At 42.6% G+C, this 18,170-nt stretch overlaps 1 protein-coding gene across 1 annotated transcript in view; it reads right to left on the bottom strand.

Annotated features, from left to right (window-relative positions):
* itga11b (integrin, alpha 11b) overlaps positions 1 to 18,170 on the bottom strand; it is a 186,933-nt gene that overhangs the window by 167,326 nt on the left and 1,437 nt on the right. The window contains 2 exon segments of the mRNA XM_041996966.1: positions 412 to 521; positions 11,654 to 11,765. Coding sequence (XP_041852900.1) covers positions 412 to 521; positions 11,654 to 11,765 — 222 coding nt within the window.

Here is an 18,170-nt window from a genome sequence, read left to right as displayed (position 1 = left end):
ATTTAGAGGGCATAAATGTTTGTGGGGGTTTGTTTTTGTTTTGCCACATATGTTAACCCTCTTGTTTCCAGGATTGTAATTCCTAGTGAGAACCCAGCCATTGCATCTTGGTTGCCTATGGAAGTGATTTGTCAGAGTTTATTTGTTTTTTGTTTTTGTTTAACATGAAAACAAAATAACTTCAAGATTGACAGATAGGATACCTTCATCACTAACTGTGGGCCACTGCCTAAAGTCATCAGTTCAGATACTGTATACATTCTGCTGTCAGTGAAGTTGCCACCACAAAAATGGTAGCACTGCAAGATGGTACAACACACAAAACGGCTATCAGATTTGCCTATATGTAAGCTTTCAGTTTGAGGAGAATATTTTCCATTTGGATGATCATGAATGGACCTTATTTCTCACCAAGGTTGAGTCGGCTGCAGTTTCCAGAATCTCTGGTATCCAAAGGACATTTATAGACATCACCTGTCTGCTGCTGTCCTGTGGATTCAAACGGAGCTCCCACCAGTAACCTGAAAGCACAAACATAAATGGGTTTTTTCTTCCTTCTGGGTTATTGTGAAGATTATTCTTTACTACCATACAGGAAGCAGGTTAATAGCTTTTTCCAGACTAAAGAGAAACACATTGTGGTTATTTTGCAAGAACATTACAGAGGAAATTCGATAGTAGCCAAATTTTGACTATTTTTTTTTAATTCAGTGGGTATAGTCCCAAAAAGCAGAAATTCAGAGTTCAGAGAGGTGATGCTGTGATAAGGCCCCATCACGTTGATCATTCCCTGAGAACATTATATATATGTACATATCTATCTATCTATCTATCTATCTATCTATATATATATGTATATATATATATATATATATATGTATATGTATAAATATTGTCCCCTCGCCCTCCGTGGGCAGTCTCTCATCCATCCAAGCTCGGCTCCTCTACCAGAGGCCTGGGAGCTTGTGGGTTCTTTTTCCTGATGTTACAATCGCTTGGGATTACGATGTCAACCACAACGGCTTTCCTCTGCTGTTTGTCCATCACCACAATGTCCGGCTTGTTTGCCATTACCATTTTGTCGGTCTGGATCTGGAAGTCCCACAGGATCTTAGCTTGGTTATTCTCTACCACCTTCAGAGGTGTTTCCCACCTGGACCTCAGGGCTTCCAGTCTGTACTCCACACAGATGTTCCTGTACACTATACCAGCCACTTGGTTATGTCGCTTCCTGCCAGCATCTTACACCCTGCAGTTATGTGCTGGATTGTCTCAGGGGCCTCATTGCACAGTCTACACCTGGGGTCTTGTCTTGTATGGTAGATCTGGGCCTCTATTGCTCTGGTGCTCAAGGCCTGCTCCTGTGCAGCTATGATCAGTGCCTCTGTGCTGTCTTTCAGTCCAGCCCTTTCCAGCCATTGGTAGGATTTCTCGATATCAGCCACTTCAGTTATCTGTCGGTGGTACATACCATGGAGGGGCTTTTCCTCCCATGATGGTTCCTCCATCACCACATGATCTGTTTTCCACTGCCTGAGACATTCACCGAGCACTTCATTCATTGAGGCCATCTTCCTGATGTATTCAAGGATGTTGGATGTTTCATCCTGGATAGTGGTTCTGACACTCACTAGTCCTCTGCTTCCTTCCTTGCACTTAATGTACAGTCTCATGGATTTGGGGTGGAACCCTCCATGCATGGTCAGGAGCTTTCATGTTTTCACATGTGTGGTCTGAATCTCTTCCTTTGGACAGCTTATTATTCCTGCAGAGTATCGGATGACCGGCAGAGCATAGCTGTTAATTGCCTTTCAACAACCCAGTTTCCACACGTGTATTCAGCTTGATATAATTCTAGGCAGAGAGGAGTAGTAACTCTTATTAATAGAAGGTTAAATTTTGATATAGATAATACAACCATAGATCCAGAAGGCAGATTTATAATAGTTACATTATCTATTAAAAATGTTAAGTTATGTATTGCAAATATATCTGGTCCAAATGTAGATGATCCTCCTTCTTTCACTCCCTCTTCGCCTCTATGGTCACTCAGATAACACACTAATTATAGGAGGTGATTTTAACATTATACTGGACAAACAAAGTACCACAGGAGCTCATCGAGTCTGGAAATCCTCAGAAACTGTAAAACAAGATTTTGGTCTCTGTGATGCTTGGCGCTCTCACCATCCCACTCTAAGAGAATACACCTTCTTCTCTTCAGTCCACCATTCCTATTCTAGATTAGATTATTTCTTAACTAGCAGCTCGCTGATGAATGACATGTCAGAAATCAGAATCCATCCTATTAGCATTAGTGATCACGCACCAGTATCATTCACTCTGAGAAGTAAGAGCAATAAACCAGCAACTAGAAACTGGAGATTTAATACGTCATGACTTAAAGATCCTGAGTTTATCAGCTACTTCAAAAGAGAATGGTCCTTATATCTAGAAAATAACGACTTGCCAGAAACTTCAGCGTGTGTTCTTTGGGAAGCAGGAAAAGCAGTAATGAGAGGGAAAATAATTTCCTTTTCCTCTCATAAGAAAAAGAAGGAAACTTTGAGAATTTCAGAGTTAGAACTCTGAGCTTACCATGTCTCCCCAGAAGAACACACACTAAATGCTATAAGGAAAGCTAAACTTGAACTTAATGAAATAATAGATAAAAAGACGCAATTCTTGGTGCAAAGACTTCGCTTGGAGAATTTTGAGCCTGGCAACAAATCTGGAAGGTTCCTGGCTAATCAGTTAAAAACAAACAAGGAGAAAACAACCATCTCCTCTGTCAGAGATCCAGAAGGAAACATCAGCTACGACCCTGACAAGATAAATGACACTTTCAAAGAATTCTATAAAACATTATATCCAGGTCCAGATGGTTACCCAGCAGAATTCTACAAAGAATTCTGAACAATGCTGGCACCCACTTTCTACAATATGACATTAGAAATAAGGGAAAAACAAAAAATACCTTCAAATATGAACCTAGCCAATATTACTCTACTATTAAAACCAGGTAAAGACCCGACACTTCCATTCAGTTACCGTCCAATTTCATTTGGCCAGAAGAATAGAAAAAGTAACCCCTCTAATAATACATCCTGACCAAACAGGCTTTATTAAAGGTAGACATTCCTCTACTAACATGCATAGATTAATTAACATCATAGATTATTCTACTCTACATAATATGGAATCCACAGTCATTTCTTTAGACACAGAAAAAGGATTTGACCGAGTAAACTGGAAATTTTTATTTGCAATGTTAAACAAATTTGGGTTTGGGTCATCTTTCATAGATTGGATAAAAATATTATATAACAACCCAAATGCATGTGTGAAGAGGAACCAGACAGGGCTGCCCGCTTTCTCCATCACTCTTTGCTATTTTTATTGAACCCCTAGCTGCTACCATAAGACAAAACAAAGAGATTAAAGGAATCCATGCCAAAAATATAGAACATAAGATAAGTCTTTATGCTGATAATGTATTACTTTTCCTCCAGAACCCACCGACATCTCTCCCCCAGACAATCACACTTATTAACACATTCCCATCAATATCTGACTATTTAATTAACTGGTCTAAGACTATTATTATGCCCATCAACTGTGACCTACAAAACACACCCAATACTACAATACAGTCTGAAAACATTAGATATCTAGGCATAAACATTTCCCCCAGGTTATCAGAACTAATAAAGCTAAATTATGTCCAGCTACTTAAAGCAATAGAGGATGATCTCTCACGGTGGAGGCGCTTACCCATATCACTCATGGGGAGGGTTCCCACCATTAAAATGATGGTTCTATCTAAAGTAAACTACCTGTTTTCAATGATACCCTCTAAACCATCTACCAGCTGGTTTAAGTCACTGGACTCACATATATCTAAATTTTTATGGAAAAATAAGCCATCCCGTATCAGTCTAAAAACTTTACAACAGACTAAAGATAGAGGCGGATTGGGGCTACCCAACTTTAATCATGTTTTCTTAGCTAACAAGCTGCAGTATATCTCCAAATGGCTTAAACCTAGCAGTCTGGATGAACCATGGTTAGAAGTAGAGCAAGCATTATGTGAGGATGTGTTTATCTCTGACCTGCCATTCATCAGCTCAACCATCAAAACACATCAGTGTTTTAAAAGCATCAATATCAGTTCCTCTTTAGTGGCTTGGTGGGATTTTCTAAAAATAACCAAATCCTCACTTTTTCCATGTAAGTTTACACCCCTCTGGAACAACCCTGACATCCTGCAAAACAAAAAGCCTATCAATTTTACTCAATGGAAAAATAAAGGAATAAAACAGTTAGAACATATAATAGAAAATGGAAACTTCTTGTCATTTAATATTCTCACTTCACAATATGGAATCAGTAGCAAAAAGATTTTTAGAATATCACCAGCTTAAATCTTTTATAAAAATATACCATTAATCAATTAAACTTACAGCTACCTATCAGGGTGGCAGAATTCATGAATCTCAATGCCCCAAAGCTATTATCAAAAACATATAGACTATTATCTAAACTAGAAGACTCAATCTGTCTTCCAACTTCAAAATGGGAGGGTGACTTATCCAGTAACTTCAATAAAGATAAATGGTCCCTTTAAAATGACTAAGAATTCAAATATGCAACTAATACAATTCAAAATTCTGCATAGAACTCATTATACAGGACAAAGGATGTTCAGGATGGGTCTGTCACAATCAAACATCTGCACACACTGCAATGAAAACACACCTGACAACTATCTCCATGCCTTGTGGTCCTGCACACCTGTCCACAGGTTCTGGCTTCAGGTATGTGTGGACATGTCAACATGGTTTAAATGTAATATTCCTACAATCCCCGCACTATGTCTACTAGATGACTTGGGTGACATTAATATGGCAATTAACTCTGCACACATGATACGCACAGCATTATGCATCGCAAAGAAAACTGCTTTTCTTGTGGCCTGTTCGAGGTTGCCATTTGCTTGTGGGATTCCAAGGTACTTGTAGCTGTCCTCAATGTCTGCTATTCTGCCGTCTGGGAGTGAGACCCCTTCTGTATGGACTACCTTCCCTCTCTTTGTCACCATCCGCCCACACTTCTCAAGTCTGAATGACATTCAGATGTCATTGCTGCAGATCCTGGTTGTGTGGATCAGTGAGTCAATGTCTCGCTTACTCTTGGCGTACAGCTTGATGTCATCCATGTAGAGGAGGTGACTGATGGTGGACCCATTCCTGAGTCGGTATCCATAGCCAGTCTTGGTGATTATTTGGCTGAGGGGGTTCAGACCTATGCAGAACAGCACAGGGGACAGGGCATCTCCTTGTTATATGCCACATTTGATGGACACCAAGGGTGGTTTTCCACTGCCATATTGAGTTTGCAATGAAGACTCTTAGAGTCCTGTTGATGTTAGTCATCTCCAAGCATTCCATGATCCGTGTGTGGCATTGAGTTATAGGCTTTCTGTCCAGTGCACAGATTGGTATTCCTGGTTCTGCAGTTCTGAGCAACTGTTCTATCTACCAGCAGCTGGTGTTTTGCTCCTCTGGTATTTTTACCAATGCCCTTCTGTGCTGTGCTCATGTATTGATCCATGTGCCCACTTATCTTAGCCGTTATGATACCTGACATGAGCTTCCATGTGGTGGGGAGACAGGTTATTGGCCGATAGTTGGATGGAACTGTTACCTTCAGGGGATCCTTCTGGATCAGGATTGTCCGGCCTTCAGTTAGCCATTCAGGGTGGGTCCCATCCTTTAGCAGCTGGGTCATTTGTGCTGCCAGGAGCTCATGGAGTGCAGTTTGCTTCTTCAGCCAGTAGGTGTGAACCATGTCAGGCCCTGGTGCTGTCCAGTTTTTCATACCTGAGCCTCTTTGTTGAATGTCTGCCGCTGTGATGGTTACTGGTTCTTGTTCAGGGAGGTTGCTGTGGTCTGCTCTTAGATCCATCAGCCACTGTGCACCGTTGTTATGTGATGCCTCCTTCTCCCATATGCTTTTCCAGTATTGTTCAGTCTCCAGCATTGGCGGGTCTGCCCTGTTGTTATTACCCTGCCACTGAGAGTACACTTTTGCTGGTTGAGTTGAGAACAGCCAGTTTATTCACCTTGCTTCAATTTCTCTCGTGTACGTCTTTAGGCAGGTGGCCAAGGCTTGGAGTCGTCGTTTGGCAGTTTCTCGTGCTTCAGGTATGGGCATCTGGCTGTACCTCCTGGGTACCTGTTTTTTCATTGCACCTTTCTGGAGCTCTGATAGTTGGCTCACTTCTCTCCGAGCTGCCTTGATTTTAGCTTCCAACCTCCTCTTCCATGGTGGACATGTATCTTTATGGTTGCTCTTTGGTTGATAGCCAAGCACCTCAAGGATCACTGCTGCTGAGGTGTAGATCAGCTCATTGGTTTCAGTGATGGTCATTGTAGGAATCGTTCTCAAGGCTGCATTCACACCTTCCAGAAGACTTTCCGATAGTGCTTCACTCAGCCTCTATAATTGGCGTCGGGGTTGCCTGTTGTTCATTTTTGCCATGATCTTCTCTCTTAGGTCAGTCGCTGCCTCACTCAGCGTGATTGTGCTTATTGGGGATTCGTACCCAATATCTGGATGGGGATTTGTTGTTAAATCCCCCCTCACCTGGCATCCTGGCTTCCCCTTGCCATAGCATTTGTGTTGTGCCTCGTCAATCTTAAGCTATGATAGCAGTTGCCGTCTGTGAATGTTGGAACATTGAGCTACTAGTTGTTTGGCAGTGAGTGTTGATTGTGGGTTTCGAAGATTCCATATTTCCCACATTATCTGCATGTAACCCCTCTGACTAGGGTTACTGGAGTAGTAGCATTCCAACAGAGCCTTGTTCTTGCCTGTTGTCCATTTCCGTCTTTCCAGTAGCCCACTTCTCGCCAGGATGCTCTGGTTGGCAGCAGAGGCTACAGGTGCAGAAGTGATGCTAACCAGTAAAGCTAAGAATGAAAGGTTAGAGAATTTATAGGCCAGAAATCTGGATAATGAAGCAGTGAAGGTGCATGGATGTAAGTTATTGTGCATATTGTGAATATTTCTCTCTCCTCACCATCTAGAAGCTGTAAGATTCTAATCCTGCTTTCTGTGTGTTCACCTAGAATAGAATAGAATAGAATAGAATAGAATAGAATAGAATAGAATAGAATAGAAATACTTTATTAATCCCTTCAGAGAGCCCTCAGGGAAATTTGGGTACCAGTAGCAATACAACACCAACAGTAAAGCAGGACAAGCACAAGACACAATATATACAAGTACAAAGCAAAATAGAGGCAAATAGATTGCAATAAATATAACAATAATAACAATAAGATAAGTTAAATAAAACAACATAAACAAGCATTGCACACAGTAGAGGTGGTACAGATTCCCAGTTCACTATTGCATGTATAAGTTATAGCAACTGTTTGTATGGGTTATTGTGCATGTGTTGTATCAGGCTGACTGCACACCTCCCTCTCCCCCCTCCTTCTTCCCCTCCTGCCTAATGCAGAGTTGTACAGTTTGATGGCTCGGGGGACAAAGGAGTCTCTGAGCCTGTTGGTCCTACTCTTGGGGAGGAGCAGCCTGTTACTGGTCAGGCTTCTCTGTGCACTGATGACAGTGTGCAGAGGGTGACTGGCATCATTCACAATAGCCAGTAGTTTTTTTTTTAGTGTTCTCCTCTCTGCCACTGTCACCAGGGAGTCCAGCTTCATGCCAACCACAGAGCCCGCCTGCCTGATGAGTTTTTCCAGCCTGTTAGCACACCTTTTTGTCATGTTACCCCCCCAGCAGACAACAGCATAAAAAAGCGTACTAGCCACCACAGACTGATAGAACATCCACAGGAGTTTCCTGCAGATGTTAAAAGATCTCAGTCTTCGCAGGAAGTACAGACGGCTTTGGCCCTTCTTGTACAGGTGATTTGTACAGCATGTCCAGTCCAGCTTGTTATCCAGCCACAACCCGAGGTACCTGTAGTTGTCTACAATCTCCACCTTGTCGTCCCTGAAAGCACTGGACGTGGTTGTGGGGTGGACTTCCTGAAGTCAATAACCAGCTCCTTAGTCTTTGAGGTGTTAAGCTGGAGATGGTTCATCTGACTCCAGGTGACAAAGTCACTGACCAGATTCCTGTACTCGTCCTCTCCATCATCCCTGATACACCCCACGATGGCTGTGTCATCTGCAAACTTCCGGATGTGACACAGCTCTGAGTTGTAACAGAAGTCTGAGGTGTAGAGTGTGAAGAGGAGGGGGGCCAGCACCGTCCCCTGGGGTGCTCCTGTGCTGCTAATAACAGTGTCAGATGTGGTGTCCTTTAGCCTGACGTACTGCGGTCTCTCTGTGAGGTAGTTACCAATCCAGGACACCAATCAGGGGTCTACCTGCATCTCCCTCAGTTTGTCCAGAAGCATCAGGGGCTGGATTGTACTGAAGGCACTTGAAAAATCCAAGAAAAGGATCCTCACTGTGCCCCTCCCCTTATCCAGATGTACTTGGACACGGTGTAGGAGGTAGAGAATAGCATCCTCCACACCCACACCTGCGCGATAGGCAAACTGTAGGGGGTCTTGGGCCTGTTGCACTTGGGGCTTGAGGAGATTGAGGATGAGCCGCTCCATCGTCTTCATCAGCTGGGATATAAGTGCCACCGGTCTGTAATCGTTCAGCTCACCAGGACGTTTTTTCTTTGGAACTGGAACAATACAGGATGTTTTCCACAGGGTAGGCACTTTCCCCAGCTGTAGACTGTGGTTGAAGACATGCTGGAGTGGTTCCCCCAGTTCAGCAGCGCAAGTCCTAAGCAGACGAGGAGGCACTCCATCAGGGCCTGCTGCTTTCCATGGGTGGAGCTTCCTCAGTTCTTCCCTCACCTGTTCTGCTGTTATGTGTGGAGGGTGTTGAGATGGGGGGAGGGGTAAAGGTTGACAGGGGGACTGCACAGGGGATGAAGTCAGGGAGGTTGTGTACTGCAGTGGGGGAGGGGGGACCGTGGGCTGGTCAAAGCAGTTAAAGAAGATGTTCAGCCTGTTTGCTTCTTCCACTGTCCCCCCCGACTGTTATGGCCTGTGATCTGAAGCCTGTGATGGTGTTGACACCATCCCAGACCTCCTTCATACGGCTCTCACTCAGTTTATCCTCCACCTTCCTTCTGTAGGTGTCCCTCGCCACCTTCAGGCATTATTTCACCTCCCGCTGTGCTAATTGCATTGCCTCCCTGTCATGGTTCATGAAAGCCACCTTCTTCCTGTTGAGGGCAGCTTTGACATCTTGTGTTATCCAAGGTTTGTTATTTGGATAACAACGGACAGTCTTATTGGGGGAGACTATGTCCAGCGAAAAGTTGATGTAGTCCGTCAGACAGTGAGTCTGCTCCTCTATGTCCTCACCATGTTGTCTCAGCAGTACATCCCAATCAGTGATGTCAAAGCAGTCTCTCAGAGCATCCTCTGCCTCAGGTGACCACTTCCTGATTGAGCGTGTGGTTTTAGACATCCTTTTGACCGGGGGGTGTACTGTGGCTGTAGGTATACCAGGTTGTGGTCAGACTTTCCAAGTGGGGGAGGGGGGGTGGCTCTGTAGGCATCCTTCACATTGGAGTACAGCAGGTCTATTGTTCTATTGTTCCTTGTGGGACAGTCTACAGCCTGGTAGAAGGAGGCCAAGGTAGAGTCCAGGGAAGCATGATTAAAATCCCCAGATATGACCATAAACGCCTCGTAGTGCTTTGTCTGCAGCCTTGCTGTTACTGTGTGTATCTTCTCACAGGCAGCTGATGCATCCGCGCTGGGCAGGATGTAAACACAGAGCACGATCACGTGACTAAGCTCCCTCGGCAAGTAATATGGCCGCAGACTAACGGCTAACAGTTCCAAGTCATGGCAACACAGTTCCTTTTTCACTGAGACATGTCCTGGGCAACACCAACATTTGTTTACATATATGATGAGCCCCCCACCTCTACTCTTACCGCAGGCGTTCATGTCTCTGTCAGCTTTCACAGCAGTGAAACCCAGTAGATCCACGTTACCATCCGGTATCGCATCAGTGAGCCATGTCTCTGTGAAGATGTATTAGCTGCACTTGCGATAACTCCGTTGATTGTTCAATGCCAACAGCTCGTCCATCTTGTTAGGTAGTGAGTTGACGTTCCCCATTAGTACAGAGGGGATCACTGGCTTCAAACGTCGTCGAGCAGCCTTTAGCTTAGATCCTGACGTGCAGCCTTTGTACTTCCTCCTCAGCTCTGTCAGTAAGTTGTGCTGCATTCCGACGTTAGCCTTCCATGCAAAAAGTTCATCTCTTGAATAAACAAGAAGTGCAAATGCCATACTAGAGTTAAAAAATATTCAATAGAATCAAAAAATAGGATATATATACAAAAAATAAGGAATAAAACGATAGGAAAGAAAGAAAAAATCACGCGGTTGCGTAAGAGACACTGGTAAGGCAGCCGCTTCCTGCAGCACCATTTAAAAAAAAAAAAAAAATGATGCTGATATTCATCACATATTGTTCCTTCTGTGTTTAGAAGGAAGCAGCTTCACAGCTTTAAATCCATCCTGCTGACTTTTTACCTGTTAGTTAGTAAATCCTGAACATTTCATCCTTCTTTGTCATAAATATTTCGTTTCATAAAAATATATGAAGAAATATTTTATCTGTTGGTGTTTAAAGAGAAAACTGCTGCTAAATCTGTTTATGTGTTTAGTGCAGGGGTCTGCAGCCTTTCCAATCCAAAGAGCCATTTTTCCCTCAGCCAGCTAAATAAAACTCCTTTGGAGACGCAGATGTTACCAGACTTTTCAAAAAGGAAACTTAATAAATATTTTTAATGAAGAGCCACCATAGGATGTTTGTTTTTTTTAAGAACTATACTTATACTTCCATTTTTAGGTTTCAAAATAAAGAAAAACATGAAACTTTTATTTAAAAAAAGAGGATAAACAGACTTTCTTCTAAGGAAATTAATGTAAAAGAAAAAAGTCCCTGGTATTCAACCTAATGACAAGAAAGATAGATTTTAAAAACATATTTTAGCCAAGTATTTAGAGGCATTGTGGGAGGTCCAGAGAGACACTTGCAGCTGCAGAGTTGCAGGTTGGAGACCCCTGATGTTTGTAAACCAAAATTTACTGTATTTTCTATATATAGCAGTAGGTCTTCTTTTAAAGGAAAGAGATAACAATGCGATTAATCGCGATTAATCGCTGCATGTCATGTGATTAACCGCAATTAATATATATATATATATATATATACATATATATACACATATACATATATATACATATTGGATTTTCACCAAAAGGCAATTCTTTAAGGAGGAGATAACCATTTTCATTTTCTACTGTGGTCCAGGTAAATTTACTTTCACAGGACAGTGGTCCTGAAGGACCAGAACGTCAGGACTTCACCAACCAGTCTGGTTGGTGAAGTGGTGGCCATACCATCTGCTCCTGGCTTCCAACTTATCTCCCTCTCACCTCCTACCAATAACACAGTATACTGGTTAGAGCCCCTCAGCTGAAGACCAGAACCAGCTGTCCCACTCAAATCATTCAACCAGTCATAAAAAGCATAGTTTATTTTGTTTAACAGAGTGTTTTGTCCTTACTGAAGCGTACACTTACCACTGGCGTCCTCCTGCCTTGTGCTGCTGAACAGTGTATCCAAACTGAGCATCTTTGGGACCAGAAAAGATCTTAAAGTTCTTCACGTCAAAGTTGAAACACAGCTGAAGATCTGAAACAAAGAATAACATTTCAATAAATTAAAAGTACAAATAATTTCTTAAGAAATAAAAGCAGTGAATTAACTAGAAACGTAACATATTTACAGAGACAACAGCAGGGCTATGTTTTATGTTCTTTATTTTTTCTTTTCATCTGGACGTCTGTCTCACCAGTCCTGTCTTCAGACTTACCGGACACCTGAAGACAGGAAGAGGGTAATCCTCTTCATGTTTCTGAGCAACACACCTACATCTGTACATGTCATGGGTTTTTATGGTCTTGTCATGTTTAGTTCTGTCTTCCTTTCTGCTCCCTGTCATTAGTGCACCTGGTTTGATTTGGTACATTCACGTCACCTTTTTCCACGCTAGTCCTTGTGTGTGTATATACCCCTCAGTTTCATTTATGTTTTGCCAATCCATTTGTTGTAGTTCTTCATGTGCTTTAGTGTACATGCCAAGATTAGTTCTCATAGTTTTCCTGCCATGTTCTCTGGTTTAGTGATTGTTTGTTAAAACCTTGTTCCTGCACTCGTCTGCGTCCCAACTTGTCAGCCGGCATTTGGGTCCACACCCCTCATCCACACTACAGTCCTGACACCTTTATTATCTTCATTCCACAGGTAGAGTTTTATATTCAGCTTTCCACAATCAGACAGTTAGTTTCTATGTTTGGCGGCTAATGAGAACTGTGAGAATCATGTTTTTAATTTCTCCAGTGATTTCAACACCATCCAGCCGGTGACAGATACCGCAGGTCTGTCCTCCTGCTGCTGTCAGACTTTACAATGAACACATGTAAACTGTGTTTACATATTTATATACTTGTTTATGTACATATTTATATACTGTACATTCTCACTGCGTAAGACCATATACTGTAAATATTATTATTTAATTTGTGTGTGTGTTCTTTTTGATAGCACCTGTGTGCTACTGCACCTGTACTGTTGCAACAAAGCAACTGTCCCCACTGAGGGACTAAAAAAGGTTTTCTTATTCTTCTTATCTTAATAAATTAATTAAATATTAATATATGTCCATAGACACTTATTATTAATGACAAATAATTAGACTTGCTTCAACCAAAACCCAATAACAGTAACATAAAAGGCCACTCTGATTCTGATGCCCTGGGTCTAGCTCAGTCAAGAGCTAACTCAGTTCGGCTGTCTCCCACTCACTGCAGATCCTTTAAGGGGAATGGCAGTTTGTCTATCGCAAGAGGTGAGCAGAGGTGAGATTCAGCATGGTGGCGTCTGAATGTTGACAGTCCCAGCGTACTTTCACTTAAGCGCCAAACTTTCTCTGGATCAAGACCAAACCCATCCACTTTCCACTGTGACCAAAGACAGACCATTCACAACATCTAGAGGACAAACCAGACCTAAAGGATTTTATCGATCACTACTACCATCAGCATGGATCAACGCACTGAAACGCCCAGCTTCAAATGATAAAAGAGAGACTCTGCAACAAACATGGATGATCTGTAAACCCACCAAATTAATAATAGTTTACTGGCAGAGCCTCACCTGTCAAGCACTTTTAAAACTAATAATGATCACATAGTATCATTTGAATATTTGTTTGATCTTTGTTATAAATGTTTTTTTCTGTATGACTTCAATATTTTGTTTTCTAAATTTTCTAGAATAAAATCAATGAATTTGCACATTTCCCAGTCAAATACAGGGCAGAAACCCGAGATTAGGCAGAGGCGAGCAGAGCCTCTATAGCGCCCCTATAGATATTTAATCTATCAGCTCCAACCACTGCTTTGACTGACATTGATGAAATGTGGCATATTTATATAACATGCCAGGACATACAAAAAAGCCTCCTCATGTCCTGACATTGTCATGGCCATAGGCCCGCCCCCTGGGAACAGGAAGTCCCACCATTTTAACCCTTTAATACCTGTAAAACCAATTCAAACTCATTAATATCATCCTTCATGAACTCATGGTTGAAAATATGATGGACTTCTTGCAGCATCATGATCAAAATGGCTTCCTGTGATGGTTAAATCATTCACCATGAAACAGGAAGTGGCTCTAACACTGCTGTCAGATGACCAATGGAGGTGATATTTTCCTGTTCTCATAAGAGTTCCAACCTGAACATGGTTCTACATGAAAAACAACTATAGCGCCATCCAGTCCTCTTGATAAAACGAAGCTCCGGTTTCTGAGAATTCGACATAGTTTGTAAGAAACAAGGTCATAAATGCTTCAGATGTCATCACTGGTCAGACTGAGGTGCAAGTTGATCCTCTCATTAGGAAAATCACTCCTTAATGCAGACAACCTCTGGAGGAATGGGCATACAGCCGCAGGAGCGAGAGCGGTCGCACTGTAGGAGGGAGGTTGCCGGCTGATGGGGCGGTGCAATAGGCCGGAGCGGAGCCGTAGGTGCGAGGGCCTTCATAGCAGCTTTAATTATTCTTATTATTCAGCTTTAAATTCATCCTGCTGACTTTTTACCTTTTAGTTAGTAAATCCTGAACATTTCATCCTTCTTTCTCATAAATATTTCGTTTCTTAAAACTATATGAAGAAATATTTTAACTGTTGCTGTTTAAAGAGAAGACTGCTGCTAAACCTGTTTATGTGCCTGTTGATGATGCGTTACCCATCACTGGTTGTTAGTGGGTGTTGCTAAGCTACTGACAGGAAATGTGCATATTGATCTGTTCAGGGTAGGACCCTGATTAAGCACTGTAAGTTTGATGGTGATCGGTTGAAATTTGAGTGATTTAAATTGATTTATGATGTCATAGCATCATGTCAAAGTTCACTGCGCACCATGAACATCACTTTCTGCCTCAATAAATAGCAAAAAGAAGCAAAAGGGAAAGAAGAAAGGAGACAAAAACATCACAGACAGAAGGAAACAACCCCAGACAACAAACTGTTAAACCTGTACATGAACACACCAGAAAGTTTCCTACAACTTTTACAAAAAAACAGAGCTGTTAATCATTAAGCGTTTTAAATAATAACCAAATCAAAAAGACATATCATGAAAGTAGCACAACAACAACCAGATACTAACTCACAGGAAAAAAATAGAATAATTATCTCTTAGTATAAAAACCCAATGGACAAGTCAGTGACTGTCAGCATGCAGAGGATGAGGAAGAGGAGTGATCAGTGGTGAAGAGTGGTGAGTGAGATTGTGAAAATGCGACCACGCCTCTACGGAGGTCAGAGGCAGACCAGGGCAGCCCAGAGACCCGGGCCCTCAGCAGCAGCCCCAGAGCACCAACCCAAGCTACCCCACCACGAAGACGACTCCAGCCCCACCCGAAGGGCGGCAGAGGAGAGCCCCAGCAAGAGCCCCCAACGGTCTTGTGGCGCAGGTCCCAGTGGCACAGCCAAGATCAGCAGCCACCGGCCCCGCCAGTGACCGGCCATCCAGGGTGACCCAAGTGGCGGGCCCAGGGCCCCAGGAGCCCAATGGCAAACTTCCCCAGCGAACTTCTCTCTGCATGTTGAGCCTCTAGTGGCATTGGGCACCCCCGCTCCCTGGGAGGTCCCCCAAGGCAAGACAGGTCAGGAGAGGCCGCCCCCCTATGACTGGGCCATACAGAGACTGCAGCCAATGAGCAGCTACCAACCCCAGAACCCCCCACATGCCTAATGGGGAATGAGAGGATGAGGAGGAGGACAGCAGCAGAGCCTACAAATTTCAAGATTACATAACATCCAAACGGATGAGTTAGAAAAAAAAATCCACCCCCCTCACAGTTGTCATGAAGGTAAACTTGACCTTTTAATCCTAAAATGGATTTTTGTACCAGGCTTTAAAAACATGTTTATTTCTGCTGTGAAGGGGGTCTTTTTAACATGGGAGTCTATGGGGATCAAATCTGTTTTTGAGCCCCTAGTGGATGAGGGGTGAACTGCAACTTTTTGCACTTACACATAGGCTTCACATTTCACCGGCCGAGGTTGCTGCTTGGTTTCAGGTCTCAGTGGCTCAATTCTCATATTATTACCCTTAATCTGTCACTTCATCTTTCTTTCAAAATTCTCTCTATTATTAAAACAAAATTGATTCTGTTAGCTCACTAAATATAATTTAAGCATCATACCAAAATTAACATAGATATTTTTATGGAAATTTGAGTTCTTGAGCAGTTTTGAGTTTCAAGCATTTTATGGCAGGTTTTCTTTGATACTGTGACTCCAAGGCATAATGACCCTTTTTTCATATATCATCTGAGGACTATGATTCATTTCTTCCAGATGTAGAAAAGCAGCTTGCTCTGAAAACGTGGCAGACAGTAAGGAATCGCTTTTTTTTATCCAGCCATGATGAAGACTGTTGTTATGAAAGACAGTGGAAAATAAAGGATGTCACAGTTTTGTTTCCTCATAGCTGAGAGGAATCTAATCCTGCATGAGCTGAATCAAAACAGATTTATGAAAAATATTGGCAAAAGAAAGAAAAGAAGTAATTTCCAGGCTGACTGATTTTGGATGATCATCTTTGGCACTGGTCAGAGATTTTTGACATGACTGAGCTGTGGGATAATGTTCACTGAGAGATTTCTCCATGACTCTCATTCTCTTAGAATTAAAACCATATTGATAACAAGCAGCCAATTCAGAAAAAGAAAAAAATGTTTTTGTAAGAAGAGAAAGCGAGTCCCCAGTTATGTTAAAACTTTTGAAATGAGATACTGTTTAAGAAAATAAATCTTATCAGGTCAAAGACTGAAGTGATTAAATGAACAGAGCTCATCTAATGTTTTCTTGGTTTTTGTTTGTTTAACCCTGTCCTGTCCAGCATCCTAACATACAGAACGGCGGTCTGTGTGCCATATTTTGCCAGACAGATTTGCTCTACCAAGAGAGACATGTTATGTAAATGGCTGCCCTTGGTGTTTGGAATATTTTTATTATTTTCATTATAATCTTATTTTCTTTATTCTCAATATGTCAGTGGCGAACTGGCAGGGAGACAGAGGAAGAGAGAAAAAGAGAAAAGGACAGAATTGAAATGTGGAAATAAAAGCTGTCTAGTCCTAAATCACATCAGTATTCACAGAAACAAAATAAACTACCACATGATACATAAAGAAAGTAGGATAATGATGATATCAAACAGTCATCAAACATACCTGTAGAGAAACGTGCCAACACAAAAACATCAGCAACATCTAGTTGGAAGCGGATGGAGAGACGTGCACGTTTGTGAGCATGCACGTTTGAACGTGAACATGCATGTGTGAACAAGGATGAAACATGTGATTGCAAGGGGGCGTGACCATGCTGCAGCCAAAGGCATCCGGGGGAGACAGGGGGGAACCCAAGGCCCCAAAGGCCTGGCAGGTCCACAGAGCACAGAGCCCAGGACAGCAAAAGCAGCGAGAGCAGTGGCCCCACTCAGCTCAGATCAGAGGAACCCCCAGACCACAGCCCCCTGGCGCGACAGGGCAGGGGCACCGAGCAGCCCAGGCAATGGTAAGCAGGCCCAGTGGGCACCAGGTGCTGCGGTGTGGGCCGCACGGAGGGTAGGCACCCCACAGTTTCAAGGGCCACCCATCTCCCCTGGCAGATCCGTGCCCAGGGACCCGACCCCAACCTGGGATAACCACTGTGGGCAATGCCAATCCAACACCAAGGCTAGGTATCCCAGGTACAAGGAAATGTCCGGACAAGGACACACCTGGACCCCCGGCTGCCCCCCCCCCAAAGTTTAGGACATGCAGGAATATTACATCTAACCCATGTTGATAAATCCTCACAAACCTTATTCCAGAACTTTAGGACAGGTGCACAGAGCCATAAAGCATGTAGGTAATCATCTGCTGTGTTACCTGTGTACTGTGTGCAGATATCTGAGTGATTAAGACCCATCTTGAACAACCTTTTTCCTGTGTAATGCGTTCAATGGAGGACTTTGTATTGTCTGTCATATTAAAGGCATTAAGACATATTTGTAGCCAAAATGGTTGAATAGGATTGATGGATAAATCTTTCTCCCATTTCGAAGTAGGTAGGGAATTTGAATCATCTACTTTTGACAATCTGTATATTTTTTACAGTGATTGCAGTAAATCTCCCATCTGGATCTGTGATTAGGTTGATTTCTGTAAATGTTACTTTTCCATTCATCAAAATGGTAAAGTCTGTCTGGAGTTATAACAGGCTGAGTAAACATGAGGAAACTGGGTTGTAGAGAGGGCATCCACTGATGTTTTTGTCATTTAAATCTCCTGTAAGAACACAATGTCTGCCTGCAGATCCTTTAATCTATTAAAGATCTTTAGTCTCTTCTCTCTCGTCCCAGCTCCGTGCACATTTCACATGATAAATCTAAGTATCTTCATGCTTGTGGCGAAAAGGTGAGGGTTGGATGCTTCATGTTGATATAAATGTGTGTGTGTAAGTGTGTGAATATGT

Source organism: Melanotaenia boesemani, chromosome 10, assembly GCF_017639745.1.
Source record: "Melanotaenia boesemani isolate fMelBoe1 chromosome 10, fMelBoe1.pri, whole genome shotgun sequence".
Classification (NCBI taxonomy): domain Eukaryota; kingdom Metazoa; phylum Chordata; class Actinopteri; order Atheriniformes; family Melanotaeniidae; genus Melanotaenia; species Melanotaenia boesemani.
The sequence above is the reverse complement of the archived record's forward strand: the minus strand, read 5'-3'. Positions and strand labels throughout refer to the sequence as shown.